At 45.5% G+C, this 27,286-nt stretch overlaps 1 protein-coding gene across 5 annotated transcripts in view; it reads left to right on the plus strand.

Moving 5' to 3' along the window:
* The window catches only part of LOC137428964 (uncharacterized), a 70,211-nt gene that overhangs the window by 37,004 nt on the left and 5,921 nt on the right, over positions 1 to 27,286 (plus strand). Inside the window, exons 1-6 of one of the 5 annotated variants that reach the window (XM_068118888.2) lie at positions 1,775 to 2,010; positions 3,598 to 3,692; positions 7,357 to 7,495; positions 9,160 to 9,320; positions 9,441 to 9,522; positions 14,495 to 14,605. In XM_068118888.2, the coding sequence (XP_067974989.2) occupies positions 1,888 to 2,010; positions 3,598 to 3,692; positions 7,357 to 7,495; positions 9,160 to 9,320; positions 9,441 to 9,522; positions 14,495 to 14,590 (696 nt within the window). In that variant the 5' untranslated portion in view covers positions 1,775 to 1,887 and the 3' untranslated portion in view covers positions 14,591 to 14,605. Of the gene's footprint in view, positions 1 to 1,666; positions 2,011 to 3,597; positions 3,693 to 7,356; positions 7,496 to 9,159; positions 9,321 to 9,440; positions 9,523 to 14,494; positions 14,606 to 27,286 lie in introns of those variants that run through there. The other 4 variants (XM_068118891.2, XM_068118893.2, XM_068118892.2 and 1 more) reach the window with 4 other exon arrangements.

A 27,286-nucleotide genomic window follows, 5' to 3' on the forward strand; every position in this document is an offset into this window, starting at 1 on the left:
TTTCTTTCTTTATGTAAACCGCTTATACCGGTAAGTGCAGGACATCATAAATCAGACAAACCTACTGAGCATGGGAGCATGGGATTGAAGCCTAATTCGGCTTTTTAGGTCTACCACTAAAGAAGAGAAAAATTTCGAAAATGGCCCAGAGTGGTTTACTTTCCAATTACGTTTCGTGAGAACATTGTTTTTTATCGCGAAAAGAAGGTGATAGACGCTGATAGCGACCTGTAAGTACTCTTGAACATCCTCAACAACACATATATGCTGGTGCGAGCACTCAAAGGTCTTTACACGCTTTAGAGAAATTTAGCAGTGTACAGTTAAAGTGTAGACCTAAACTGGTAATTGAAACGGTGTAGATTGTAACCTGGTGAATGAGCAGGAGTCACATGACACTTTCTCACGAATTAGCTTGGGTACCCAAGACTTGGGTACATTTATGTCGTGGTTAAGCATAAACGTCGTCCTTCATGCCACATCTGATAGGTCGGTGTGGCGATGAAGAGCGGAGGCGAAACATTGTTCCTCGTTTTGGCTTTGACCGAGTGACATGGCGGGCGTTTTGCAGAATCGAGTCGAAAAACACGTTGTTCAAGTGCTCGTACTTTTTCGCTGTGCAGTAAGCGAGTGACTCGATACGTTTCACAGTGCCCAAAGCAATGACGATTTAGCTTAGGAAATTTGAGCATATGATGAGAACTAATTCGAGCAGCATATGCTTACGCGTGATTCGGTTGTTTTGCGCCAACCTCGTTCCCGGCGTCGCAGACGTCGCAGTGATTCCCGTCGCAGTTCCCGGCGTCGCAGTGATTAATTCGGTGAAGAATTCCGTCTCAACTTCGGATATTTCCGGCCGTGAAAAACTATCCGTATTTCTAAACTAAATATGTAAACCGCTTATACCGTATTTCTGGCCGTGAAAAACTATCTCATACGGCCGCGAGATTTCTAAAAAATAATTCTTCGTCAATGTGAGAATATTTGACGCCGTTTTCACCGTCCGAAACGCGTAATAATATTTTTTCAAATGCTCGAATCTCATTGGTTCTGGTGCTTGATGACGATTTTCGTTGAAGACAACGAGGTTGGTCTTAAAGTATTTTAATTATACATTAGAGGTGCATTAGATTATGAATCAAAGAACGACGGGTGAAACAAGCTCCTATTCAACTTTTTCGCAATTGTTTTATGCAAACTTCCGCATCCGGTAGATGGCGCCCATCATTGAGCGCTTTCATTTTAGAAATATTTTTGCAAATGCTCGACTCTCATTGGGTCCGGTGTTTGGTGACGCGTTTTGTTGAAGATAACCAGGCCCGTGCGGGCCAATGTTGGTCTTAAATTATTTTATTAATACATCGGAGGTGCATAAGATTGTGAATCAAACGACGACGGGTGAAAGAAACTCATAATGAACGTTTTAAATTTGTTATGCATACTTCCGCCCACGCTGCGCCCACGGCGCTTTCGGATTCTCGAGCCAAGGCATAATCAGGTTTTCAACATAATACGTACTCGTTTATTGACAACACCGGCTTCGCCGGCTATAAATCAAAACCAAACAAAATAATGTTAATAATTCGGTTATTATAAAGCAGAAGTGATTCGCGCGAATATGAAATTCCTTGTGAACCCTGATACTGCTACTAACCACACCGCCAGGGAGTAAACAACGGTTGTCATCTGTGAAGCTCAGTTAAATGTACATTCCCAAAGCAATATGTTCAGGTGTGTCGTTTTCGGTATTCTTTTATTCGCCTCTTCTAATACTGTATATCAAAGGGTATTTCGATCGTTCATCTAATCCATGATCAAGAAAATGTTTCGTCGTATTTAATGATTACTCTTCCGGTTCCTTTCGGTGATTAGACATGCTGATCAGATATGCTGGAGAGTGATACTGATAGTGATACTGATACGGAATATGAGAACACGTCCCAAGGAATACAACAGGGACAAACCGATATCTCCGAGTGCGATTCCGCTGATAGTGATAGTTTCTCAAAGGTCGGTTATTGAAAATAATTAATGTTTAACAAATGTATTGGAGTTGTATGAAGCAGTTTATTGGCGGTGGATGAGGAAAATGGCCTTGAAACTGAAATCTGAATGTACAGTAGTACTAGTAGTAGTACAGTGGTACAGTAGTACTAGTACAGTAGTAGGCTACTTTACTGAGTGTGTACACCAGAATGTATTTAATGAGGTACCGCATAGGGCTTAGTGATAGAAAAGTGTGTGTGTGTGTGTGTGTGTGTGTGTGTGTATGTCTATGTGTGTGTGTGTGTGTCTATGTGTGTGTGTGTGTGTCTATGTGTGTGTGTGTGTGTCTATGTGTATGTGTGTGTGTCTATGAGTGTGTGTGTGTACGAGTGTGTGTGTGTGTACGAGAGTGTGTGTCTATGGGTGTGTGTGTGTGTCTATGAGTGTGCGTGTCTATGAGTGTGCATGTCTATGAGTGTGTCTGTGGGTGTGTGTGTGTGTGCTTGTGTCTATGGGGGTGCATGTGTCTATGTGTGTGTCTATGAGTGTGTGTGTGTGTGTGTGTGTGTGTGTGTGTGTGTGTGTGTGTGTGTGTATCTATGTGCATGTGTGTGTGCGTGTCTGTGGGTGTGTGTGTCTATGGGTGTGTGTGCCTGTGTCTATGGGGGTGCATGTGTCTATGGGTGTGTGTGCTTGTGTCTATGGGGGTGCATGTATCTATTGGTGTGTGTGTGTGTGTCTATGAGTGTGTGTGTCTATGAGTGTGTGTGTCTATGGGTGTGTGTGTGTGTGTGTGTGTGTGTGTGTGTGTGTGTGTGTCTGTGTGTGTCTATGTGCATGTGTGTGTCTATGGGTGTGTGTGTGCCTATGGGTGTGTGTGTGCGTGTCTATGAGTGTGCGCGTCTATGAGGGTCTGTGTCTATGGGTGTGTGTGTCTGTGTGTGTGTGTGTCTTTGGGTGTGAGTGTAAACAAAGTGAGTTTGGGAGAGTTTTTCATCAGAATGAAGTGACAAGGGGTTAGAGTAAACACCATCTTAGATTAAAGAAGAGGAGACTTGAGATATCAGTACTGCAACTTGGGTCTTTCAATCGGAGAGTAGTTCATGCATCGAATGATCTCCCTGGAAAGATAGCTGTGCCAGAAGCGGTAAATGAATTTAAACTCTAATTGGATAGGTATTGAGAAGCATCGGGGATAGAGGGGTACATCAACATTGGCAGGACTGGTGCTTGGGCATGAATGGGTGATTGTGTACCTGTAGAAATGGTGATGTATGTGGCCTCAACAGGTGAATGTGCATGTGTTGTCAGTCTTTATGTCTTCACCCGGCACACCTCTTCACACCCCTTATTTCCATGACCCCAGAAATAACCATATTGGTGACGTCCTATGGTTACCCCACTGTTCTCCTCCCTCCAGAGAACAAACTTGATATATTGAATAAAGTGGTGTTTATAAATTAAGAGAACAAACTTGATAGATTGAATAATATGGTGTTGATAAATTAAGAGAACAAACTTGATAGATTGAATAATGTGGTGTTGATAAAGCACAGGAAGCCATGATAGGCCTATAGATCTGTGCCCGAGTTCCTTGTATATCCTTGTCAGGTGGTGGTGGAAGGACTCGAGCCATTGGACCATCCGAGTGATTCGAGGGAATCTTCAACCCTGAAAGACAACAGTCCAACATTTAGCTCAAGCAGGTAAGACATTTTGCTTTGCGTACACTGAAAGATAATTTTGGCCCCTTTTAACTGTGTTGCACTGTAATTACATTGTTATCATTTGGGCCTCAGATAATAACAGGCAAATTCAGGAATCTATATAATATTCTACGTCGGTGATTCTGTGCATCTGTCCGTGGGTGTGGCCTCCCCCGTTGAGGGAGTAGCTCCACCCATTCTGGAAGGGGCTTCAAAAACAAATCGCCACCATTTTCTTTCCTCGCATAACTTTGAGGCCTCTTTTGTTCGGCCCGCGGTTTCTTTCTTACTCTCTCTCTCTCTCACAGTTTTATTCCAACTCTAATTCGATATCTCATTTTATTTTTCACAGTCGCTAAGGTAGTTTTAGACTCGGTTGCAAAAAACGGGAAGAAAATTCGATGAAAGTTAACGTTTATAGAAGAAAATGCATTTTCAAAGGCCTGTAACATAAAGTCCATTGAGACTTTCACGGCTTTATCTCGACTCGAATTCACCATCTGATTTAATTTTTATCGATGCTTTTAGACTCGGTTTGAGCAATAGTTGAGAAAATTCATGCACACACGGTAAGTTGCCAAGATTGGCACAGTATTTCACACACCGCCCAAATAACACAGAAGGGAAATTACCGAGAGATGTTTATTCGTTCTTATTTTATAAGTTATCATCATCATTTATCATTATTATACGGAAGTAAAGGTAATTGGTTCACGAGTTATCAAACAGAGTGACCAGACCACTATATTCATCATGGGTGTGTGTGTCTGTCTGTCTGTCTGTCTGTCCACAGCATAACTACCCGATGATATCATCCGATCTTGATGAAACTTGGGTGGGAGGTTGATATCATGATTGAGTTGTGTCCTGCCTGGAGTGGGCGTATTGCGCCCATTGTGGGCGGAGCAACGCCCAAAAAAGATGTCTTTTTAGGGGGTAATCGATTTCAAGCTACATCTTCTCCAAGGGAGTTGGTGGAATCTGACAGGGGTTTCGGTATTTGGTTAGGCCAATGTCATGTATCTAGCCCCACAGAGCTCGATTTTTCATTTTCGCCCCAAGGTTAAGGTCACAAGGTCACAAAATTTAGAAAATTTGATTTTTGAAGGTTTTATTACATTGCTCGCTTCCTGATAGGGTGAAATGTCGTACATGATCTTATATTATCACATACATCATGAAATACAAGTTTTCCAATAAATTTCAGAATCTTCGACGTTTGACCTTTGAAGGTCACAAAGGTCAAATTTCCAAAGTTGTCGGAATCGAACCGAATTTTCTGGATTGTGTAGCTAACTAACCTCATAACTGATTATACATTATTTTCTATCTCATTTCAAGGTCAGTACCCTTCGTTTTGACATTTCCGGGCCAGCACCACACACTTACGTACAGCTGGCTCTTAAAGGCCTGCGCACGCAGCGCATTGGGATTGGGGCTCTTTGTAAATAGGCATGTACACCGCATGTCGGGGGCCGACACCTGACACTGGGCCCCCGACCCACCTGTCCGGGCCTGTTTCGGTTATAGTCCGTCCTTTGTCATTGAATACCGCTCGCTCGTGAACCATCGTCATCTCCTGACTTGCCCATCTCCTGACTTCATTCCATCAATGGGGTTTATATATATCCCACTACTTGACATATGAATGATCGTTTTAAGGCCATTTTCCCTGCTAGAGCAGGGAAACGTGGAAATAAATTTAACATAATTTATTGTGAGGTGTGCATGTTTGTTGGGAAATCAGGGTAACATCAGATGAGAGAAGGACCAATGCTTGTCCAACATGCTCTTAAATAATTGACGTGCACGTACACTTTAAATAAGTTTATTTGACATCTTTAATTTAAAAAGTCATTTTGTATGCTGGAATGAAAAGAGTAATTTTGGTTTTCGCTGGACAAAAGGGTGTAGTGTAATGTTCTTATACACCACCCATAACTTTTTTCCCAGGGACTTTTCCACTTGACCTGTATTCTTTGTATAGTTGGAATGTTTCATTCTTTAGACGTAGTCACAATGAAAAGTTGCAATTATTAGGTACGCTGCATGTGGGGAGAGGGCGTAGCTTCGTTCTCCAAAGGCCGGTGCTGAACCTGCAGATGAGGTTGAGGTGTTAATGTTGGAACAGATTGAATCTTGTCCGCTGCTGTACGTTGTGATCCTGTGCAGTCATGTGTTGCGCACGTTGTTTTGTCAGGTTCTGGGTGCGCGTTGCTCTCGACGTCAGAATATGCTACGCTCCATATGTGTCGCGTGCGTCCGAGCTGTCTTTAGCTCTAGGTTGCATAATGTGGGGCATGTAGGTGGTCATTTCTTCTTCTTTATGTCAGCACTATCTCAATGAGTTGCATGAGGGTCATTTGTAACTGCAATTTCCAAAATGAATAAAAGAATGAGGGAACAGAACGAGACCACCAATGAACATCGTGATCCTCTCCCCCTCCCCTGTGAGTGATCCACTCCCCGGTGCAGCATGCGTGATGTGGGAGGGGACGTAGAGGATTTGAGCTCTTGAGTGTCACATTTTACATGAGATGTAATCACACATTTCAAACTGTATTTCCCATGTGCACGCACATGCATTCACATGTTATCAGAAGTAAATATATTGTGTAGTCTGATCTGATTCATTTGTGGATCATTTGTACATCATTTGTGGATCTGATAAATTGGCCAGTAACCATTTTGTAAAACTGAATGTTCAGCATCTAAATGAAGATGTTCAAATGTCATACACGTCCATGCCCATGGGATTCCCACAGGTGCCCCCACTAGTAAACAACAATGGTCTTAAAATGTGGAATTTCCCAGTGAAAATGTGAAGTCTATGGAAATCAGCACACTGATACATTGGAGATTGTTTTTGTTGTTGTTGTTGTTGTTGTTGTATCGCCCCGGACAGTTCTCTCAAACAGGCCCACGGCATGGAGACAGCCAATTGATCTCCCAAGACTGACCCAGAGATCCCCCATATATAGGATGGTGTACCCCCTCCCGCACCCCTCCCCCTCCCCTGCCTTCATGAAGTCAGGGCCATGACAGGGTGAGAGAGACGGCCAGTTATATGGACCGATCGGCACTGAACATGACGACGCTGCCCTGATGAATCCGGGCAGCAGGGAAAAATGGGGAAGATTTGACCCCTGATTTGCGTTGGGGGTACAACCACTGCGAAAAGGCGTCCCCGATAGTTGCACGTTGGAAGTAATCTTCATTGTAATAACTTTGTTTTGTCTGGCTTATCGGCCTTCGTTGACAACGAAGGACCTACTGTATTTCATACTGCTGTGGAATTATTGGCATCATTCCCCTCTCTTCCCTCGTTCCCTTTGTCAATATGATTTGCCCCGAAGTATATGTTTTAAATTTTTATTTATTTAATTGTACATGCCATTCCAAAATGCTTTCTGTGTGCTCCATCTTTGTTTGTTTATCTTTATATCCTTCTGGCCTACTTTGGCTTCCTACTCGAACACTTCCCTAAGAGCATTGGGATCCAAGGTTAAAATCTCATATTCCATGTTGATTTGTCCATTGACAAAGAAAGTCATTGTCCTACTTATAATAAATGTGTGAGCTCTTCTAAGAACCTTAGGTTTGCTATTAAAATACATAAGGAAGTTTGAACCATGTGACACCTTGCTTTGTTTTTTGATCTCAGTCATGATTCAAACCGGAAGCAACATGCCCGACCACAGCGTCGAATGCTGAGCCACTATTTGCAACATTACAACTTTATGTTCCTTGGTAACAGAAGAAAGATGGGCAAGCCATCACAGCACCTGGTTACAGCTTATCAGGTAATGTTTTAACTGACTATTTGAGGAAAAGTGTCCAATCTACAAAAAGTTCTGATGCTGGCAGGTTATAGGCCTTTGAAAGTCTTTTACAGGGCTCTTCCCATCCCTCACTCCCACACTGGCTGAAAGGATGCCCGAGAGGTACAAAAACTCGCCTCGAAGCTGTCTAGCCTGGGTTAGAATCGTGTTTCACGGACAGGGTGATTTATCAATGTGTGTGCCGTCCCTTGGACGGACGTTAAACGGGCGTCCCTTTTGCCAGCATTCATTGGTGGACGCTAAAGATCCCACAATGTCCTTCACAAAGAGGGGGCGAGCTGTCGCTGGCACCACGGCCAAATTCCAAATTCCTGCCCTAACCAGCAGAGGGCATTACATCAGCGGTCCAGCCATGCCTGCAGCCTTGTGCTGCATCCAAACCAAGAAGACTCCTCTGGCCCATCGGGTCTCACACATTGGGCTGGAAACCCTTAGGCAGCACATAAATGTAAAAAGATGTTTCTGATCACAGATTTGGAGAATTGCGGTTATAAGTTGAGGACTTCTTTTATTTAGCATTTAAAAATATGAGTTCAATATTTTCAAGGTTTATAAACTCAACCAAAAACTGACTCTGTGGTGTAATAGTTTAGACTTTAGAGCATCTGCACTGAGGATGGGAGGGGAGAGCAGAACTCTATCAAGCTGCGACGAAAGCCTTGAAGGTGGACAGTAGTTCAGGTGTGCCAAAGGAAGGACATTGTACAATGGAGGATGCCCAGTCGGCAGCTGGCTTTGGAGGCCAGCTTGGAAATGTGGTTTGCAGGGGGGGGGGGGGGGGGGGGGGTGTTGCCAGGCTGTACTTTCGGAGAGAGAGAGGGGGAGGGTGCGAGATTTGTCAGGATTGAAATATGTATTACAAGTGTTGAACCATCTTATTATCTTGTCAAGGTCTCGAGAGAGGCTACAAACACTTGCTTTGTCTGTGATGTGTGTGTGTGTGTGTGTGTGTGTGTGTGTGTGTGTGTGTGTGTGTGTGTGTGTGTGTGTGTGTGTGTGTGTGTGTGTGTAGGCGTGTAGGCGTGTAGGCGTGTGTGTGTGTGTGTGTGTGTGTGTGTGTGTGTGTGTGTGTGTGTGTGTAGGCGTGTGTGTGTGTGTGTAGGCTTTGCTTGCTTACCCTCAATAGTGGAACTGTCTTCCTCGAGTCTGTATCATGCTCTCACCGCTACGCTTTTCAGTCTGGAGGCTACCATCACGTCATGGTCTATCCATTCACTATAACTGCTTGGACCCTGTTCCCATTTCATCGGAAACTATCCCCATCTTGCTGCGGTGCCTCCTTACCTCTTTGTCCTCCTGTTTCCCCTTTTCCCATTCGCTGGTTCACCTTTCTCCTCCTGATGCTCTACTCTTTCATGAAGAAAATTGATCCACCTGTATTACATGACATTTATTGGTCATCAGAGGCCAGAAAAAGGTTGAGGAGTGGTGGGAGCAAAGGTAGGCTCAACACGAGGAAAAGATTAAATGGATGGAGAGGTTGTATAATGATTTTAATTTGGCTTCAGATTTTCAAATGGATAGGATTGTTTTGAAACCGTTTAACCTGTCAACAGAAATGTATATACTTTGGAGGTTGTCCTCACATTTCTTCTCATTTTCTGGGCTCTCTTATCACACTACAGAAAGCTGCCATGAATGGACTTTTTAGGTATATCAAGACACTGAAAGAGAAACGGTGTCTCTCTCAAATGTACGAGCTCTTGGGATCTTCCCACGACAACAGCTCGGACGATGAAGAGAAAGGACGTTTTGTCGATCAGGAAAGCATATTCTCATCTGATGAGTAAGTATGGGGAGGGGAGGGAACGAATGTGTTATTGCTCTGCTGATTTTGAGAGTTGACTCGACTTGGGCTTCGATGAAGAACCTGTTGTGTTTTTGTAGGCGTGATACATTAAAGTAGTTGTTCATGCTGTAGGGAAGCAGTTGCTGGGCATGATGGACAAACTGCTGTGGACATTGAACATGATGAAATCAAGGTTGTGGTGAGTCTCAGTTTAAGGTACAATGTTTGTCATTGTGCACTGATTTGTCTGCCAGTGGTTGTAATGCGGAGAGAAAGTATATCGATGAAATAAGAGAAAGTATAATCATTCAGATATCAATCTGAATGAAAGCAGGAATGTCATGGGTTCTCATGTTTATACTGCATTCTATCCTGGAAACCAAGAGATATCCATCTTTTGATTCGTGAATTGTTGCTAAACCCAATAACTTGCAAATATCCCTCGGCTTCTGCCCACCCCTCACTCTGCTTTCCAGTACCCCCTCTCTCTCCTCTCCGCGTCCCCCACCCGCTTTCTCCTAGAGATGGTGCGACAGGCACACAGCCATCCTTGGTAGCTATGCATACACCTGAAAACAGCAAATTAAACAAGGAAGATGTCGTGCATAGTACGATACTTGCGAGATCCAAATAAAGAATAGTTGCCATAGAAACAGCAATTTGGAAAACTTGACCTGTAAAGTGTTTTACATGATTGAATGTTATACATAAATTTGGCTGATAAATTTTCTAGCTGTGGTCGAATAGGTGTTTTGCATATTTCGGATGGCCTTGATTTTGACCTTTGACTAATTTTGACCAAACGTTACACACGTACTACGCATATGTACACATAAGTGGCAAATGTTTCAGTCCACAACTCCCGGAGTCGCTACAAAAGAAATGAGATGAGTTTAATGGAGAACATGCAAAGGCGTTTATCCTCCTGGAATGAGGATATGAATCGGCGCGCTATAATTTAAGTCGGGCAGTAATTATGGCTAAGGCGCTGAGTTTATATGATCAAATGAAACAGCAGGAAGGTGAGGGTAAGGTGGTCAGTTTATATAATGAAGTGAAGGAGCAGTTTATAATCAAGTCGAAGTTTAAAGCCCTTATGGAAGTTTACCCTCCCCAGCTACAGTCACATGAAAAAGTAAATACACCCCATGTAAAGTTTTGAGTTTTTCAACATATTTCAACATAGAGCTATTTGATCTTACTTTATTTTTTTTTGTATACAAGATCGAGGCTCGTGAAAGAGCTAACATTAATCACACAAAAAGTCAAACTGACACATAAAACACAAAAAACAAGGGGAGCGGTAGACAAGATGGGGAGAGAGGGGGAAGCACACAAACACAACATTTGAGAGCAGGTACATCGGGAGAAATGTGGGAGGGGGAGGGCTTGGGGGGAGGTGGGAGAGGTATAAAACATATGAACACTGCAAGGACTTCCAGGAAAGAAGTTGGAATTAAAAAAAAAAAAAAAAAGTGTATCTGGGGTGAATTAGTGCGGGTAGAAAAGATAAAGGTTTTGGATGGGGGAAGATAAGAAATGGTGGTGGACAGCAGTTTTAAAGACCTGGAGGGAGGAGTGGGATTGAAAGGAGTGGGGGAGATTGTTCCAGAGGCGGGAGAAATGGGGAATGAAAGAGTGAAGGTGAGCAGAGAGCCTAGATTTTGGCACTTTAACCATAAGAGGGTTGCAGGCAGATCTTGTGCGACCTGAAGGAATATTGGGGGGGGGGGGGCAGGGGGACAGAGCACAGAGAGAGCTGGGGGAGCAAGGCCGGAGAGGAGTCGGTAGAAGACAGAAAGACCACTAACCTGCCTGCAGTGAGTGAGTGAAAGGCCCTCGGAGTTAACTTCATCGCAGGAGATTCCAATGATTCTGAAAGCTTTGGTTTCAACAGCGTGAAGCCGAGCTAGGTGTGAGGCAGGAGCACCAGCCGAGAGGGGGGAACAGTATTCCATTGAGCTGTGGATGAAAGCCTTGTATATGGTGAGGAGCTCAGGTGTGCCAAGGAAGGACTTCGCACGATGGAGGATGCCCAGTCGGCGACTGGCTTTGGAGGCCAGCTTGGAAATGTGGTTTTCCCAAGAAAGATCATGGCAGATAGTGAGACCCAAAAGCTTGAGCGACAGAACTTCTTGGAAAGGATTGTTGAGAAAGTAGATGGGAGGGTTTTCCAGTCGGTCTTTTCAGAGAGACATTGTCAGAGTGTGAGATTTGTCAGGATTGAAAGACATGTTCCACTTGTTTGACCAGTCTGTGATTTGGTCCAGGTCTGCAGAGAGTGAGGAGGCTGCAGACTGCCGAACTGAGGGATGAGGAATAGAGCGTCAGATAGTGGAGTCATCAGCAAAGATATAGAGAGGATTTTCCAGAGAGTCGGAGAGATCATTGATGAAGACCAGAAATAGCACTGGGCCCAGAACACTACCTTGGAGAACTCCAGCCTGAACAGGAAGGGGAGATTAGAGAAATCCATTCAGGGCCACACGTTGCCTATGACTAGAGAGGAAGTCCGCAAGCCATGAGTGGAGATTACCATGGATACCATAGGAGGAGAGTTTGGTGAGCAGAGCTGGGTGCCAGACCATATCGAAGGCACGTGATATGTCAAGTGAGACAGCTCTGATTTCCTGTTTGGCATTGAGGACCTCCATCCATTGTTGAGACAGCAGAAGCAACATGTCCAGAGTAGAATGACCTGGTCTGAATCCAAATTGATGATCAGAGATCAAGCCATTGGAGAAGAGGAAGGATTTGATATCCGAAGCAATGATGGATTCCATGACTTTGCTGATAATTGGAAGCAGGCTGATTGGTCTGTAGTTGCAAGGATCTGTTTTTGCACCTTTTTTGTGGAAAGCGGTAATGTTTGCTGATTTCCAAGATGCTGGCAGATGACCTTGAGCAAAAGAGAGAGTGAAGAGAACAGAGAGAGGGTGAGATAGAGCGGCAGAGCAGGATTTTAGGACCCGTGGGCTGATGCCGTCTGGTCCAGTTGCAGAATCAGAGTCGAGGTTTGACAAAAACTTCTCCACCTTGTCAGGAGAGAAGGACACAGAGTCCAGGAGCAGTTGGGTTCGACTGGGTAAGGTGGGAACAGAGAGAGATGGGTTTGGGACACAAGATTTTGAGGCAAACACAGAGTTGAGGCATTCGGCTTTGTCACGTGCGGTGTCAACTGTGTAACCATTTGAATTATGGGAGGGGATGGAAGGGGAACAAATACCAGAAACGGCTTTGACCAGACGCCACCAGGATTTGGAGGAAGGAGACAGGTTTGAGAGTTCAATCTTGAGTGTGGAGAGATAGTGATTCCTGGCACTCCTGAGGGTAGACACACACTTGTTCCGAGCTTGGTGGAAGGAACTGAGATTGTCTTCAGTTGGATTTACCTTCCAAGAGGCAAAGGCAAGTTGTTTCAGGGCAACTGCCTCACCACAAGACTCAGTGTACCATGGACGGGAGGAAGGGTAAGACAACTGAAGACGAGATGGGATAAATCTGTGCATGAGAGAGAGCAGTTTGCTTAGGAAGAATTCCCAGGAAGAATTGATGTCAGAGGCATTAGAGATGGGAGACCAGTCCAGTTGATTGATGGCTGCTTGCAGCCCATGCCAGTCGGCCTGTGTGAAATGCCAGACTCGTCGGCGCTGAGGAGGCTCTCTGAGAATGGCCAGAGAGATGTCCACTTTAAGAAGCACATGATCAGAAAAACCGTTTGGAGCAGAAGAATAGCAGCAGACATTTGCAGGGAAGTTAGTCATAACCAAGTCCAGAAGAGAAGATACTCCATTGACTGAGATCCGGGTCGGGAAATTGACAGATTGTGTCAGTCCCAATGAGTTGCAGAAGTCCTTTGCTGAGGTGCCTTGGCTGGTGAGAGATGAACCCACACCCAGCCAGTTGGCATGATAACAGTTGAAGTCGCCACATATGAGGAAGAGAGAGTTTGGATGAGTTGATAGAAGTTGGTCCATGTTGTCCGACAGCGAAATGTAAATGGAGTCATCACTGTTTGGAGGACGGTACAGAACACATATGAACAAAAGGTGGGAGCGGAGAGGAAGCCGTAGCCAGAGGTACTCCTGGGGGTGGGGTGGAGAGAGGGCAGTGCAAGGAGAGTGAGGAAGAGAGTTTTTGACAAAGATAGCCACCCCACCACCAGGATGAGGCTCAGGTCTATCATACCGGAGGAGGGAGTAACCAGGAAGAGATATTAAGGAATCAGATATATCTTGAAGGAGGAAAGTTTCTGTTAAGCAGATAAAGTCTGGATTCTCAGAAGCAACCTGAATGGAGAGATCAATCAGGTTTGAGCGAAGGCCCCGGATGTTTGAGGTCCATACCGTTAATGAGGAGAGAGGAGGAGCATCGGGTGCAGGACAGGGGAGAGGAGAGGAGAGGAGAGGAGGGGTAGGGTCAGATGAAGGATGAGAGGGGGAGGTAGGAAGAGCAGTTGATAGTGTGTCAGAGATTACAGAAGAGTTCAAGAAAGGGAAGGATGAGAGGGGGGGGTAGGAAGAGCAGTTGATCGTGTGTCAGAGATTACAGAAGAGTTACAAGAAAGGGAAGGATGAGGAGGACGAAAGGTTTGATGGTGATGGGATGAGGCACAGTGAGGGGTTGTTTCAGGGGGTGCAGAGGAAAGTAGAAAGTTGGGGGAGGTGGAGGTATGAGATAGAAGGGGGACGAAGTGGGGCGGGCTTAATCCACCGATCTGGGCTTAATGGCAGAGTGGCCAGACGGAAGCCTCTCCTCAGTGAAAGACACATGAAAGCCCGCTTGGAGTTTGCAAAAAAGCACCGAAAGGACTCTCAGACTGTGAGAAACAAGATTCTGTGGGATATCATGTGCCTTTCACTGAGGAGAGGCTTCCGTCTGGCCACTCTGCCATTAAGCCCAGATCGGTGGAGTGTTGCAGTGATGGTTGTTCTTCTGGAAGTTTCTCCCATCTCCACACAAGATCTCTGGAGCTCAGCCAGAGTGACCATCGGGTTCTTAGTCACCTCTCTTACCAAGGCCCTTCTCCCCCGATTGCTCAGTTTGGCCGGGCGGCCAGCTCTAGGATGAGTCCTGGTTGTTCCAAACTTCTTCCATTCAAAAATTATGGAGGCCACTGTGCTCTTGGGAACTTTAAATGCAGCAGTGATTTTTTTTGTACGCTTCCCCAGATCTGTGCCTCGACACAATCCTGTCTCCGAGCTCTGCAGGCAGTTCCTTCGACATCATGGCTTGGTTTTTGCTCTGCTATGCATTGTCAGCTGTGAGACCTTTTTCGACAGGTGTGTGCCTTTCCAAATCATGTCCAATCAATTGAATTTACCACAGGTGGACTCCAATCAAGGTGTAGAACCATCTCAAAGATGATCAAGAGAAATGGGAGGCACCTGAGCTAAATTTCAAGTGTCATCGCATAGGGTCTGAATACTTATGTCAATGTGATATTTCAGTTTTTTCTTTTTAATAAATTTGCAAAACATTCTAAAATCCTGTTTTCTCTTTGTCATTATGGGGTATTGAGTGTGATTAATGAGGGAAAAAATGAATTTAAACGATTTCTGCATGAGGCTGCAACATAACAAAATGTGAAAAAACTGAAGGGGTCTGAATACTTTCTGAATGCACTGTATGCAGTCGGTGTGTAATACGCTAGCTCCAAGACACCTCATTGTTAAATCATCCCTAAATGCATAAAATTTACATACCTTTATTACTGATTACTGATATATATTCGTTTAATAGTATTCATTAATGATTTCAGTTTATTACAATTAATACATATCATATTGTAACGAATTTGAGAAGTGTAACGAATTTGAGAAAGTGTAACGAATGTGAGAAGTATGGTTTTGTTGTGTGTAACTGACCCTCGTAATGTAAAGAAAGGTCGAAGCTCGTCCTCTTAGTTAATTTCATAAACCTACACACAGGACACCATATATCCTTTTAAATAGTTAGTCCCTTATTCTCTGTAGGTTAAGGATGTGTTTCCCACTAGCTTGACTCTTCATTGCACCGAATTAAATAAGAGTAGGCCCTCCGACGCCCCATGGCAGCTTCCAAGTGCCAGGTTTGCCACTTTGCTGCAATTGACTCTTTAGGCACTTTGCTGCATTTTCATCTGCCGTCCACTTTGCTGCATTTGACTCCATTACGCACGAGGTAACGACGAAGAAGAAAGGCGGGTCTCCACCTCGTCATAGAGGGGAGGAGTAAGTCGGCCCCGCTCATCCAACCCAGAACGAGGGGTTTGGCTTGAGAGGGCGGAGAGAGAACGCTTGGGGGAGGTTCGCAAAGGGTGAAGGGCGGGGCCTATATAACCCGCCGCGGGACGCTCCCCAAGGAGATGAGCAGATGAGGAGATGAGCAGATGAGCTTTTTGGAGAAGATTGAGGTCCGAGGAAGAGTGAGAGAGAGGTGCGGCAGATGCGCGATCCAGCTAAAGCAGCCAAGAGAGAACGAGACGTGAGGGGGTGCTGATACTGAGCAATACGCCGAGACCCTCTAGGCCCTATTGCCGGCTGTGGAGACGCGGAGCTGCCAGCTGCTGTTCGCTTCGAGCACGGAACGTGGACCTCGACGGTGTGGAATTGCCCGGACCTTTCCTGCCCTGCCATCGGCTTGGACCTTCTCCTCCCTCCAGTGATTCCTGCCATCAATTCCCCCGTGTAAGTGTGCCCGTTTGTCCGTCTTTCATGTTGTCTTGGGGTATTAATTAAGACTGCTATATATAAGCTAATCATTGCACTATGTCTCCTGCTCCTTCAATTGCCTTATAAATCATCTTTCTTTTCCTTTCTGCTTAGTGTGTATAAATAGTAATAAATCTTGTTATTCCCTACTTTGTTTTTACTTCTTCATGCTCTTTCGGTCACTTTAGAGGTTTCCATATTGAGTGCACGTGGCGCGACTCGGCCAACGTTTGAGAATCGGGTTAGTCTTTGGTAATGCTAATGGCTCGAACGTCGGGTTGTTAAAAACCGCTCGGCAACTAACTAGACCATCCAAACCGGGGTTCGAGCGGTACTTGTCTCCCTAGTCTGCGGAGGGACGGATAAAAGTATTCGGGATAAACCCTGGGCCCATAACCCTGATCCGTTCCATCCCGTGGGGTAGCGTTACGAGTACCAGGAACGGGGAGACGGCCAGCTTAACAGGACAAGAGGCTAATCACCCCTTGCTAACGGGAGAGCCGTCCTCCGTATCCGTAACAATATTTACTACTGTGTTCAAAAAGTATCCGACCTTTATTTTTCGTGCGTAAAAAAAAAAGAAGCTAGGGAGGCGTTGATTGGTGCACGTATGTAAGCGATCCTAATGCACACGCGTGAATTTTTTCACACCTGCAGAAGCTGTCATTCGACGGCAGACCGCCGATGAGAGGAAATGTAAGTGAGCAACAACAACACAACAACATGCATTTTAAAGGCCATTTTCCCTGCTAGAACGGGGGTTAGCCTTGCGGTCCCCATGACAATCTTCTCCATTTTGCCCTATTTTCTGCATCTCTCCTTGTTAACCCCCTTGCCCGCATTTCTTCTTCCACCATCTTTAGCCAAGTCTTTCTCGGTCTTCCCCGTCTTCTACTTCCTTCTACATTCATTTCCATCACTCTTCTCAACCAGTCACTTTCATCCTTCCTCAACACATGACCAAACCATCTCAACCTGTTCCTCTTCACAGCATCAATCACAGGCTCTATTCCCATCATCTTTCGCAATTCATCATTTGTCTTCCTCTCTCAACGATACTCCGCACATCCGTCGAACCATTCGCATTTCCACCCTTTCCAACCTTCGTTGCTGCTCTACGTTCATTACCCATGTCTCGCTCCCATAAATCATAACACTTCTCACACATGCAGCATACACCTTTCCCTTCAGCTTCAACGACACTCCCCTCATCATCAGCACGCCACTCAATTCCCGAAACTTCTTCCATGCACAGCTCACTCGAGCAACCGTTGCCGAGTCTGATCCACCTTCTCCATTCAGCATGTCTCCGAGGTAGCAAAATGTTTTCACACCTTCCAGCTTCACGCCGTCTCCAAGATCCAACTCAACATTTCCTCCATCTGCAGCTCCCTCTGTGCACACCTTACATTTGAATGTAGCTGCCACACTGGTTAATGACCCTCTCAGACCACTACATTTTTGATGAACCCACTCAGCGCACATTGTACACTGAATGGAGTTCACTCCGACACCCTTCCTACACACAGCACAGGGCCACTTCCCAGTTCTTTCCACCTCACCACATGCTTTACCACTTGCCATCACCTTCGTCTTTCCTATATTCACCTTCAGACCTTTTGTCTCCATACATTCCTTCCACGTGTTCATCTTTTCCTTCAGTCCATCCATACTTTCCGCAATCAACACCAGATCATCTGCATACAACAACTCCCACAGTAAACCCTCCTTTACGTTCTGAGCCAGCACCTCCATCACAGCTACAAATAGTAGTGGACTTAGTACCGACCCCTGGTTTGGTTATGCTGGGTGGTTTGGTTATGCTGGGTACTTAGTACCAACCCCATCACAGATGTGAGGAAATGTAAGTGAGCGCCGTCGGATTTTCGTTTTTGACAAAATAACGGAAAAACGTGAACAACGCTACTGCATCAAATATTGTGTAAAGCTTGGCGATTCCCAAGTGGAAACGATCCGCAAGATTCAACACCGTTCATTCCATTATGAAGGAGGATTTGGGCTTCAGGAGAATCTCAGCGAAGTTCGTACCAAAGCTGCTAACGATTGAGCTGAAGCAACTCCGTTTGGAGATCGCATAGGACATGCTGGAGACTGTGAACAGCGATCGCAGCTTCCTCAACACAGTGATCACTGGCGATGAGTCCTGGGTTTATGGGTACGACCCAGAAACCAAGTTGTAGTTTTGATGCAAGTTTGATGAAACACAAAATTTGATGCAGTAGTGTTGTTCAAGTTTTTCCGTCATTTTGTCAAAAACGAAAATCCGACGGCGCTCACTTACATTTCCTCACTCATTGGCGGTCTGCCGTCGAATGACAGCTTCTGCAGGTGTGAAAAAATTCACACGTGTGCATTAGGATCGCCTACATACGTGCACCAATCAATGCCTCCCTAGCTTCTTTTTTTTTACGCACGAAAAATAAAGGTCGGATACTTTTTGAACACACTACGTATGTCACTGGTAATAGCGCGTCCAGTCCGTGTATCCGAATTGACACAATGCTTTCTGAGCCCTGTGCTGTACGAAATTGCTATTGCACAAATCTCTCAGGAACCTATCCTTCGTGTAAACCAGGGTATTACTGTGCAGTTGGATCCTGACATTCGCGGTCCCAACATTCGCAGGTTCTGCATATTCGTGGTTGATAAAATGTGACTTGCTTCTAAATTCACAGCCCTGTGTCCCGCGTATTCTCGGTTTTCCGTGGGTGCAAAAAAAAGTTCCCTCCCACCCACAGACTTACTTGGTAAAAAAAAAAAAAAAAAAACCATTAGAGGCCATTTTTCCCCGCAAAGCGGGGGTTGGCCTTTTTCGGGGACCGTGGTTGTTGTTGTTTTTTGGTCCCCTTTTTGAAGCAATGTTTTACGGCCGGATGCCCTTCCTGCCGCCAACCCTTTTTGTCGCCTTTTTACGACAAACAGGGAATTACCAGTGAACTGGTACTCAATTAGCCGACCTCGGAAGGATGACAGGCTGAGTCAACCCCCCTGGCGTTAATTCAACGATCGACCGGGATTCGAACCCAGGATCCTAGGATCCTAAGCTGGCACCCTAACCGCTAGCCCAACACCAGGCAACACCAAGTACTTACTTGGTACTTGGTTGATTATCCATTTTCATCTATGGGTCAGGATCTCAGGTTAATATTATTAGTATTTTCTGTTTGAGGAAAAGCCTAGTTCACAGAGATGATCGCAAACTCTCTGCGCAGGGAGGGGAGGGGTGTTGGGAAGAAGAAGATTATAGATGGGATATGACATGGGGGTGGGTGGAGGAGGGTTGCTTGGTTTCTTACATAATTATTTTTTCATCTATTTTTGATCGGGAACCACGAGTGATTATTTAATTACAGCAATACCCCGGCCTACGTCATTAATTGGTTCCATAAGCCGTGACGTAACTCGGTTTTTGACGTAAACTGGGCGTAATGCCTTAAAAATGCCTTAAAATGAAGACAAACACCGTAAAACTAGAGTAAATAACTCGCGAAAGTATATAACTATCGGAAACCTTAAAGAACACTAAAACACATTTTTGTCATATTTTTTAATGAGTGAATGAAAAATGAATTTGTAAAGAATAATAAATAAAATTATGTTATTCACCTTAAACTTAGCATCTCTTCTGAACACAAAAAACACATTTTAGCCATATTTTTTAAAGAGTAATGAACACTATATGCAGGGCTTCTTCAGCGACTCATCAAAACTAGTAGAGGCCTTGCGTTTCTCGACATTAAGTAGGAACTGATCCAAAGTCCCTTGAATTGTGCGCTTCTTCTTCTCAGTTAAGATGGTCCGATACTGGAGAAAAGGTCGCTGGTGCCATTCATCATTTTTGCGAAACGCTTGGCGTTTGGGTCTTGTGCCTCAAATATTGCAAGACACTTGGAGAGGTGATAAAAACCTTTCTGCATTTCGGCTACGGTGAATTTCCTTGGCTCTAGTTCTGGAAGCTCATCCTCTTCGCGTCGCTCTTCCTTTAACGCCATTAAGTCCTCATTAGTTAAAGGCTGCTTGTCTGCCTCGATCAAACCGTCGAAATCCTCCTCCTCCAGGTCAGCGCTGAGGGAAACCAAGTTTTTAGACACAGCCTTGACTGGCGCATCAAACCCTGTGAAATCATTAACAAGGTGGGGGCACAAACGCTTCCACACCCCATTCCTCGCCGACTGCGTAACCTCCAACCATGCAGCATTGATGTTCAGCACTGCCTGGTAGATGTTATAGTTTTTCCAAAACTGCCGGATGTTGATGCCTTCCTCCTCCGACGTTGCATCGACAGCCTGACGAAGAGTGCGGCGGAGATAGTAGCGCTTAAAAAGCGCTATCACACCCTGGTCTATAGGCTGTATGAGCGATGTGGTGTTGGGTGGCAAGTACACCACCTTCACATTGGGGTCGAAATCACCGAGGTTAGTGGGATGGCCAGGTGCATTGTCCAAAATCAGCAGCAATTTAAATTGAATTTTCTTCTCTCGACAATAGCTCTTGACAGCCGGGATGAAATGATTGATGAACCATTCTTCAAAAATTATGACGGTTACCCATGCCTTCATATTATTCATCCAAATGACGGGAAGAGACGCCTTCGGGATGTTCTTAAGTGCCCGGGGGTTCGCCGCATGATACACCAAGAGCGGCTTCAGCTTGAAGTCGCCGTGGCAAATTACCCCCAAGCATGAGCGTTAGCCGCTCCTTCGCGACTTTGTAGCCTAGCGGCATGGTCTTCTCCTCCTTCGAGATAAAGGATCTGTCGGGCATCCTCTTCCAAAAAAGGCCCGTTTCGTTGACGTTGAAGATCTGCTCGGGCAAGAATCCCTCGTCCTCAATGATCTTCTTCAATGTGGCAGGAAATTCCTCGGCGGCTACGGTGTTGGCACTGCGGCTTCACCCTGAATCTTGACATTGTGCAAGCTGAAGCGCCGTTTAAAGTGTGCAAACCATCCAGAGCTTGCAACGAAGGTTGTGTCCTTATCCTTTGGGTACTTCTTCAGAAGATCCTGGAACAAAGACTTCGCCTTCTCCTGTATCAGCAGCTGGCTCGTTGGTATGCGTTCATGGGTCTGGCGTTCGATCCACAACGAAAGCAGTCTCTCCATCTCGTCGAAAATCTGACCCATCTTCATATTCATGACAGCAGTCTTCGCCGACGGCACTTTTTCAGTGATGTATGCGAGAATACGTTCCCTATCATGAATGATGGTCGATACCATCGACCGTGGCAGCCCTAAGGCATGCGCTATCACCGACACTTTTTCATACCTTTTAATCAGATTTAACTTATCTTCCATCATAACCACATTACGCTTGGAAACACTAGCATTATCCTTCTTAGGACCCATGGCTAACACAGACACAGTAAAGGAATAATCACAAAAATAACAGCGAAAGGCAAAGCAAGCACGCGACCGCAGCACAGGACAAAATGCATATGGCGTCGCCTTTGTTTTCAATGAGAACCAGCAGCTACGCGTACGTATACTGTACGTACATTTTTTATATTTTTAATCTGATTTTTATTGTATTTTAAATTGTTTTTTAGCTTCTTTTATTGTTAATTTTTATGTACTATTTTATTTATTTTAAATATATTTTTAAGGAAAAATTAATTTTTTTCACGTCCTCCTATTATGATGTAGGAGTGATGTAAAGTCGCACATAATGACGTTCACTGAACTAAAATTTACTCTGGAAGAGTGGCGTAAAGTCGGATTTGACGTAGGTCGAAATGGCGTAAAACGGGGTATTGCTGTATATATATCTTACTATAATTCACCAAATGTCCGTCTGTCTGTTCGAAGGTACCGTAAAAACTGCTGAACCGATCGCAAAGATATTTTGGGTGGGTAATCCTGGGACCCCTGGGAGTAAAATAGGCTATATAATTTTTCCAATTTTCCTGGTTTTCCGAAACACGATGGAATAATATTTACTGATATGAACAGTGATGTGGCTTTCATTGAAATTCTACAAATACTGTTTAGATTTTGATGATTTGCGTGTGATATGATTTAACGGATGTTTATATGAATCGTTTAAATTTTTAAAAAGCCTTCAATTTCTGATATTTTGCCTTTTTATTTCAGCCCCCCAATTGAAGCCCCGCCCTTAGGGCAGGTACCGTTGCTAGTATTGTTTAATTTTAAGTCTTTAATTTTAAGTAATCTTCAGAATTTTTCAGAATTTTATTTTAAGTTAATCTTTTCAGAATCATTGGAATCTCCCGCAATGAACCTAACTCCGAGGCCTTGCACTCGCTCACCACTGGCACGTTGGTGGTCTTTCTGTCTTCTACCGACTCCTCTCCGGCCTTGCTCCCCCAGCTCTCTGTGCTCTGTCCCCCAAATATTCCTACAGGTCGCCCAAGATCTGCCATCAACCCTCTTATGGTTAAACTGCCAAAATCAAGACTCTCTACTCACCTTCACTCCTTCATTCCTCTTTACTCCCACCTCTGGAATAAACCCCCTCCCTCTCTTCAATCCCACTCCTCCCTCCAGGTCTTTAAAACAGCTGTCCACCACCATCTCTTATCTTCCCCCATCCATAACCTTGATCTTTTCTACCCCCATTAATTCACCCCAGATCCAGTTTTTTGAAATACCGACTTCTTTCCTGGAAGTCCTAGCAGTGTCCATGTGTTTTCTACCTCTCGCACCCACCACCCCCCCAACCCCCCTTTCCCATGCCTCCTCCCCACAAACCCTCTCCCTCCCACTAATCTCCCGATGTCCCTGCTCTCCATCTTGTTCTCCCGCTCCCTTTATCATATGTTTCATGTTTTATGTGTCAGTTTGTCTTTTTGTGATCAATGTTGGCTCTCACACGAGCCTCGATCTTGTATACAAAAAAAAAAAAAAAATCATGATTCTTTTGTCTGCACACGATTATTGTGTAACTCTTTTCCCTGTAATGTTGTGTAAATATTTGGCCGATCAGTGAGGATGGTTCATGAAACGTAAGTAAAAATGAACTCTTATTTTAAATCTAAAATAAAATTCTAGCACAAGGCTGTGAAACAAGTACGTTTACAATTATGCAATTTAAACTCAACATCAATCTTCGTAAGATAATATAGAATAGCAAGCATATCATCCTTCAAGCTTAAACTCTGAGCAGTTAAAACGGCAACTATTTCCGCGATCAAGAACTGCTTTGGCGACCACACAAGATCAAAGTACATACGGTTCATTTTAGATAAAGTAACATGACACTCGCAGTAAGAGTGAGCTAAGATTTGGAATGTTATTATTTGACTAACATTTGGAAGCTATCATTTGGCCCTTTGCTCCGCATATTCGCGGTTTTTAGCGTTTTTTTTTTTTACGGGATTTTTGATTTTCCCTTATGAATCACGAACCGCTGGAAACCAATCCCCCCGTTTTCCATTGAAACAACCAGCGTGACTCGGCGCGCTCCGCACGCCTCACCACACGTCGTTTCAGAGTGGTAGGCATCTTTGACCATTTCGGTGTCTTTTGGGTTTTCATGGTGTTCTGGGTCTTCAGGGCCATTTGGGTCTTCAGGGTCTTTTGGATCCTCTGGGCCTTTAAGGGTATTTTGGGTCTTTGAGGTGTTTTGGGTCTTCAGGGTCTTTGGTGTCTTCAGAGGCTTTTGGGTCTTAAGGGTCTTTGGTGTATTTTGGGCCTTCAGGGTCTTCAGAGGCTTTTTGGTCTTCAAGGTCTTTTGGATCCTCTGGGTCTTCAGGGTATTTTGGGTCTTTGGATGTCTTCAGAGGCTTTTGGGTCTTAAGGGTCTTCGGTGTCTTTTGGGTCTTCAGGGGCTTTTGGGTCTTCAGGGTGTTTTGGGTCTTCGGAGTGTTTTGGGTCTTTGGGGTGTTTTGGGTCTTTGGGGTGTTTTGGGTCTTTGGGGTGTTTTGGGTCTTTGGGGTGTTTTGGGTCTTTGGGGTGTTTTGGGTCTTTGGGGTGTTTTGGGTCTTTGGGGTGTTTTGGGTCTTTGGGGTGTTTTGGGTCTTTGGGGTGTTTTGGGTCTTTGGGGTGTTTTGGGTCTTTGGGGTGTTTTGGGTCTTTGGGGTGTTTTGGGTCTTTGGGGTGTTTTGGGTCTTTGGGGTGTTTTGGGTCTTTGAGGTGTTTTGGGTCTTTGGGGTGTTTTGGGTCTTTGGGGTGTTTTGGGTCTTTGGGGTGTTTTGGGTGTTTTGGGTCTTTGGGGTGTTTTGGGTCTTTGGGGTGTTTTGGGTCTTTGGGATGTTTTGGGTCTTTGGGGTGTTTTGGGTCTTCGGGGTGTTTTGGGTCTTCGGGGTGTTTTGGGTCTTCTGGGTGTTCAGGGTCTTTGGGTGTTCAGGATCTTTGGGTATTCAGGGTCTTTGGGTATTCATGGTCTTTCTGAGCCTCAGGGCCTTGAAGGGTATTTGGGGTGTTTTGGGTCTTGGTGGTCTGAATGGTCTTGGGGGAATTAAAGTGTCATCAAAGGTCTGAGGGCTCTCTGCAGTCTTAACGCAATTAAGAGGGTTAATTAAGTGGGTGGTAATTTTATTTGAAGAAGAAGAACACGTTTGCATCGCATATAAACATAGCGACATAACCATATACGTTTGCTCTATTATAATAAGATGCCCCCCACATTCAAAAATTCAACATTTGTGACATTTTCCAGGAACGTATCCGTCACGATTGTCGGAGTGTATATATATATATATAATGTTGCGGATATGGGATTTGGCCTCCATCCATATCCGCTTGTAAATATTCCCCTATTTCCCCAATACTCCCCAACTATCCCCAATCCCCCATTCCCTAGTCCCATTATCTGTAAACAACACTCTGTAGCCCCGACCTTCCCCTTTTTCCCCCATTAAATGTCGTACCCAGGTTCACCGCATCTCACGTAGACAACTATAGGACATCTTGCTAGTTATTCTTAGTCTATGTCAGTTAAGGACTCGTTTCCATTAATTCTGACTCTTCGTTGCACCAGAATGTGATTGTATGGCACCATTAGTAAGTTTAGGACCTCCCAATACCTCCCCGCATCTCTTCCTCATGGAACAACAACACCAACAACAGCGGCGGCGGCGACGCGGGGAGTGTGCGTCCTCACTCCGGCTTGGTTAGCCGCCATTGAACATGTGCTCCGACGGGGTTACCACGCAGGGGCTCACTGTCAGCTCCTCGTCAAGGGCGGAGCCCGGTAACCCCCCGCACCCAATAAGAAGCGGCGGACCGATTCCATCTGGGGCGGAGCTAACGAGCCGAGGGCGTGTCACTCCCCGCTGGACATGCGCAGGAAGAGGGAGGTGACGTCAGATGCGCCTCAGCTACGGAGAAGAAAGGACGCCACCTCCTAGCGCTGAGAAATACCTCCCGGCATCTCGGGACCGGACCGGGTCGATTCTGCCCCTGAGCCAAGGTGCACCTTGAGCTATCGACTGCCTGCCCTTCCTTGCCATCAATCCCTGTGTGAGTCAGTCTTGTCCCGTTTGTCTGTGGTCTGTCGGGAATTAGATAAGACTGTGTCTAAGTGCCCATCTTGCTGTGCTTTACCTCTTGCCGTGTAATCTAACCGTTCTGCATAACCAATATTATATCCTCCTCCGGAGGTCTTGAGAACTGTACCCCTTGTGTCGTTGCCTTAATCCCAGCCGTTGTGTCCTTTCCTTCATTGATCTAGCGTAGCGCGATTCGGCCAACGTTCGAGTGTAATCGGGTAAACTGTGCGAACACGGCGGCCATTCCGCTCGGCCCATCATAACAGCTAAGTCGTGTCCGTAACAATTGGTTGTCAGGAGTTGGATTCGGACCTGGGACTAAATTTGTTAGGCCCAAATTTTGGAACACCAATTGTACTATTAGAGTAACAATTGGTGTCGGGAAGTGGGATTGGACCCGAAGCGCGCTTCACGCGCTCGAAATTATTAACGGCGAAATTTGATTTTGTTTTACAAAAATAAAAACCCGAATTTTGAAAGTCGCGCTATGACAGATCAAGACGGCTGGGTTCCGGTAGGGGAGAGTGAGGCAGGGTCGATCCAGGACCAAATTGAGGGACATGAGGAGAGCGAAGCAGTGAGGGTAGCAGGGTCGCAAAATGGCGTCGTCGCGCACGAGGTTGCGGGCGCGCAAAATGGCGCCTCGCACATAGCTACGGCGGCCGCACCCGCTGCACAAGTGGGAGGGATGGCCCAAATGCAGGCCCTCATGGAGCAATTTATGGCGCAAATGCAGGCGTCCCTCAAACTGCAGAGTGAGCAATTAGGGGTAATGGGAAACCAAATGGGGGTAATGGGGAACCGGATGGAGGCTCAGAGTGAGCAAATGGGGGTAATGAGGGACGAAGCGAGGGGTACCGGTGAGGGGTTAGACAATGGGACAAAAGAGGTAAAGAATGGGTTATTGGGGGTAGAAAACAGAATGGCCGCTCAAGAGAATCAAATGGAAGGGATGCAAAAGGGGTTAGAGGGGTTAGAAAACAGTATGGAAGGCAAATTGAGGGACATGAGGGACATGAGGGACCAAGCGGAAAGGGAAGTTAAACAAATGGGGCAGCAGATAGAGGGGGTCAGAATGGGGGTAGAAACCAAACTGGATGCTCACAGGGAGGAAATGGAGCAGATGAGGGTGGCATCTGGGCAGGAGATGCAAGTGATGGGAGAAGAGATCAGAAGAGGTGTGAGTGAGGAGGTCGGAGGAGTGCGCGAGGAGGTGAGGCACTGTAAGGAGCACATGGAGAAGGAGGTGAGAAAGGGGACTGTAAAATTGCAAGGGGGCATAGAGGACCTGACGCAGGAGGTGGAACAGCTGACGGAGGGACAAAAAGGACTAACGGAGCAGGTTCAAAGGAACACTGCGGTATTAGGAGGGTTAAAAGCGACACAAAACGACATAAAAAACGACTTGATAGCGACAAAGAGGCAATGTCAGATGGTACGTGAGGGACTGACAACGAGGTTGGAAGAGGTGACAGAGGTAATGGAGACGAAGGACCGGCAGGTGAGGACGCACATGGAAACGGTCAAGGTAGCCTTGGAGGACGAGCTTGAGGAGACGTACCGGGAAATAAAAGAGGTGAAGCAGAAATTAGAAGAAGTGGAAGAAGGGGTGAGCGAAATTAAGAAGCGACGGAGAGGAGATAAGAAAGAGATAAAAGAGGAGATAAAAGAATTGGTCCAAAGTCTGTGTTCGGATCGTGATGATGTGCTCATTAACCGGATGAGGGATTCGCAGGTGATGGAGGAGAAGCGAAGAGGAAGAGGACCCGGTGTAAGTGGTGACCAATATGGTCGTGCGTATG

The sequence above is a fragment of the Myxine glutinosa genome, chromosome 6, assembly GCF_964187855.1.
Source record: "Myxine glutinosa chromosome 6, kmMyxGlut1.1, whole genome shotgun sequence".
Classification (NCBI taxonomy): domain Eukaryota; kingdom Metazoa; phylum Chordata; class Myxini; order Myxiniformes; family Myxinidae; genus Myxine; species Myxine glutinosa.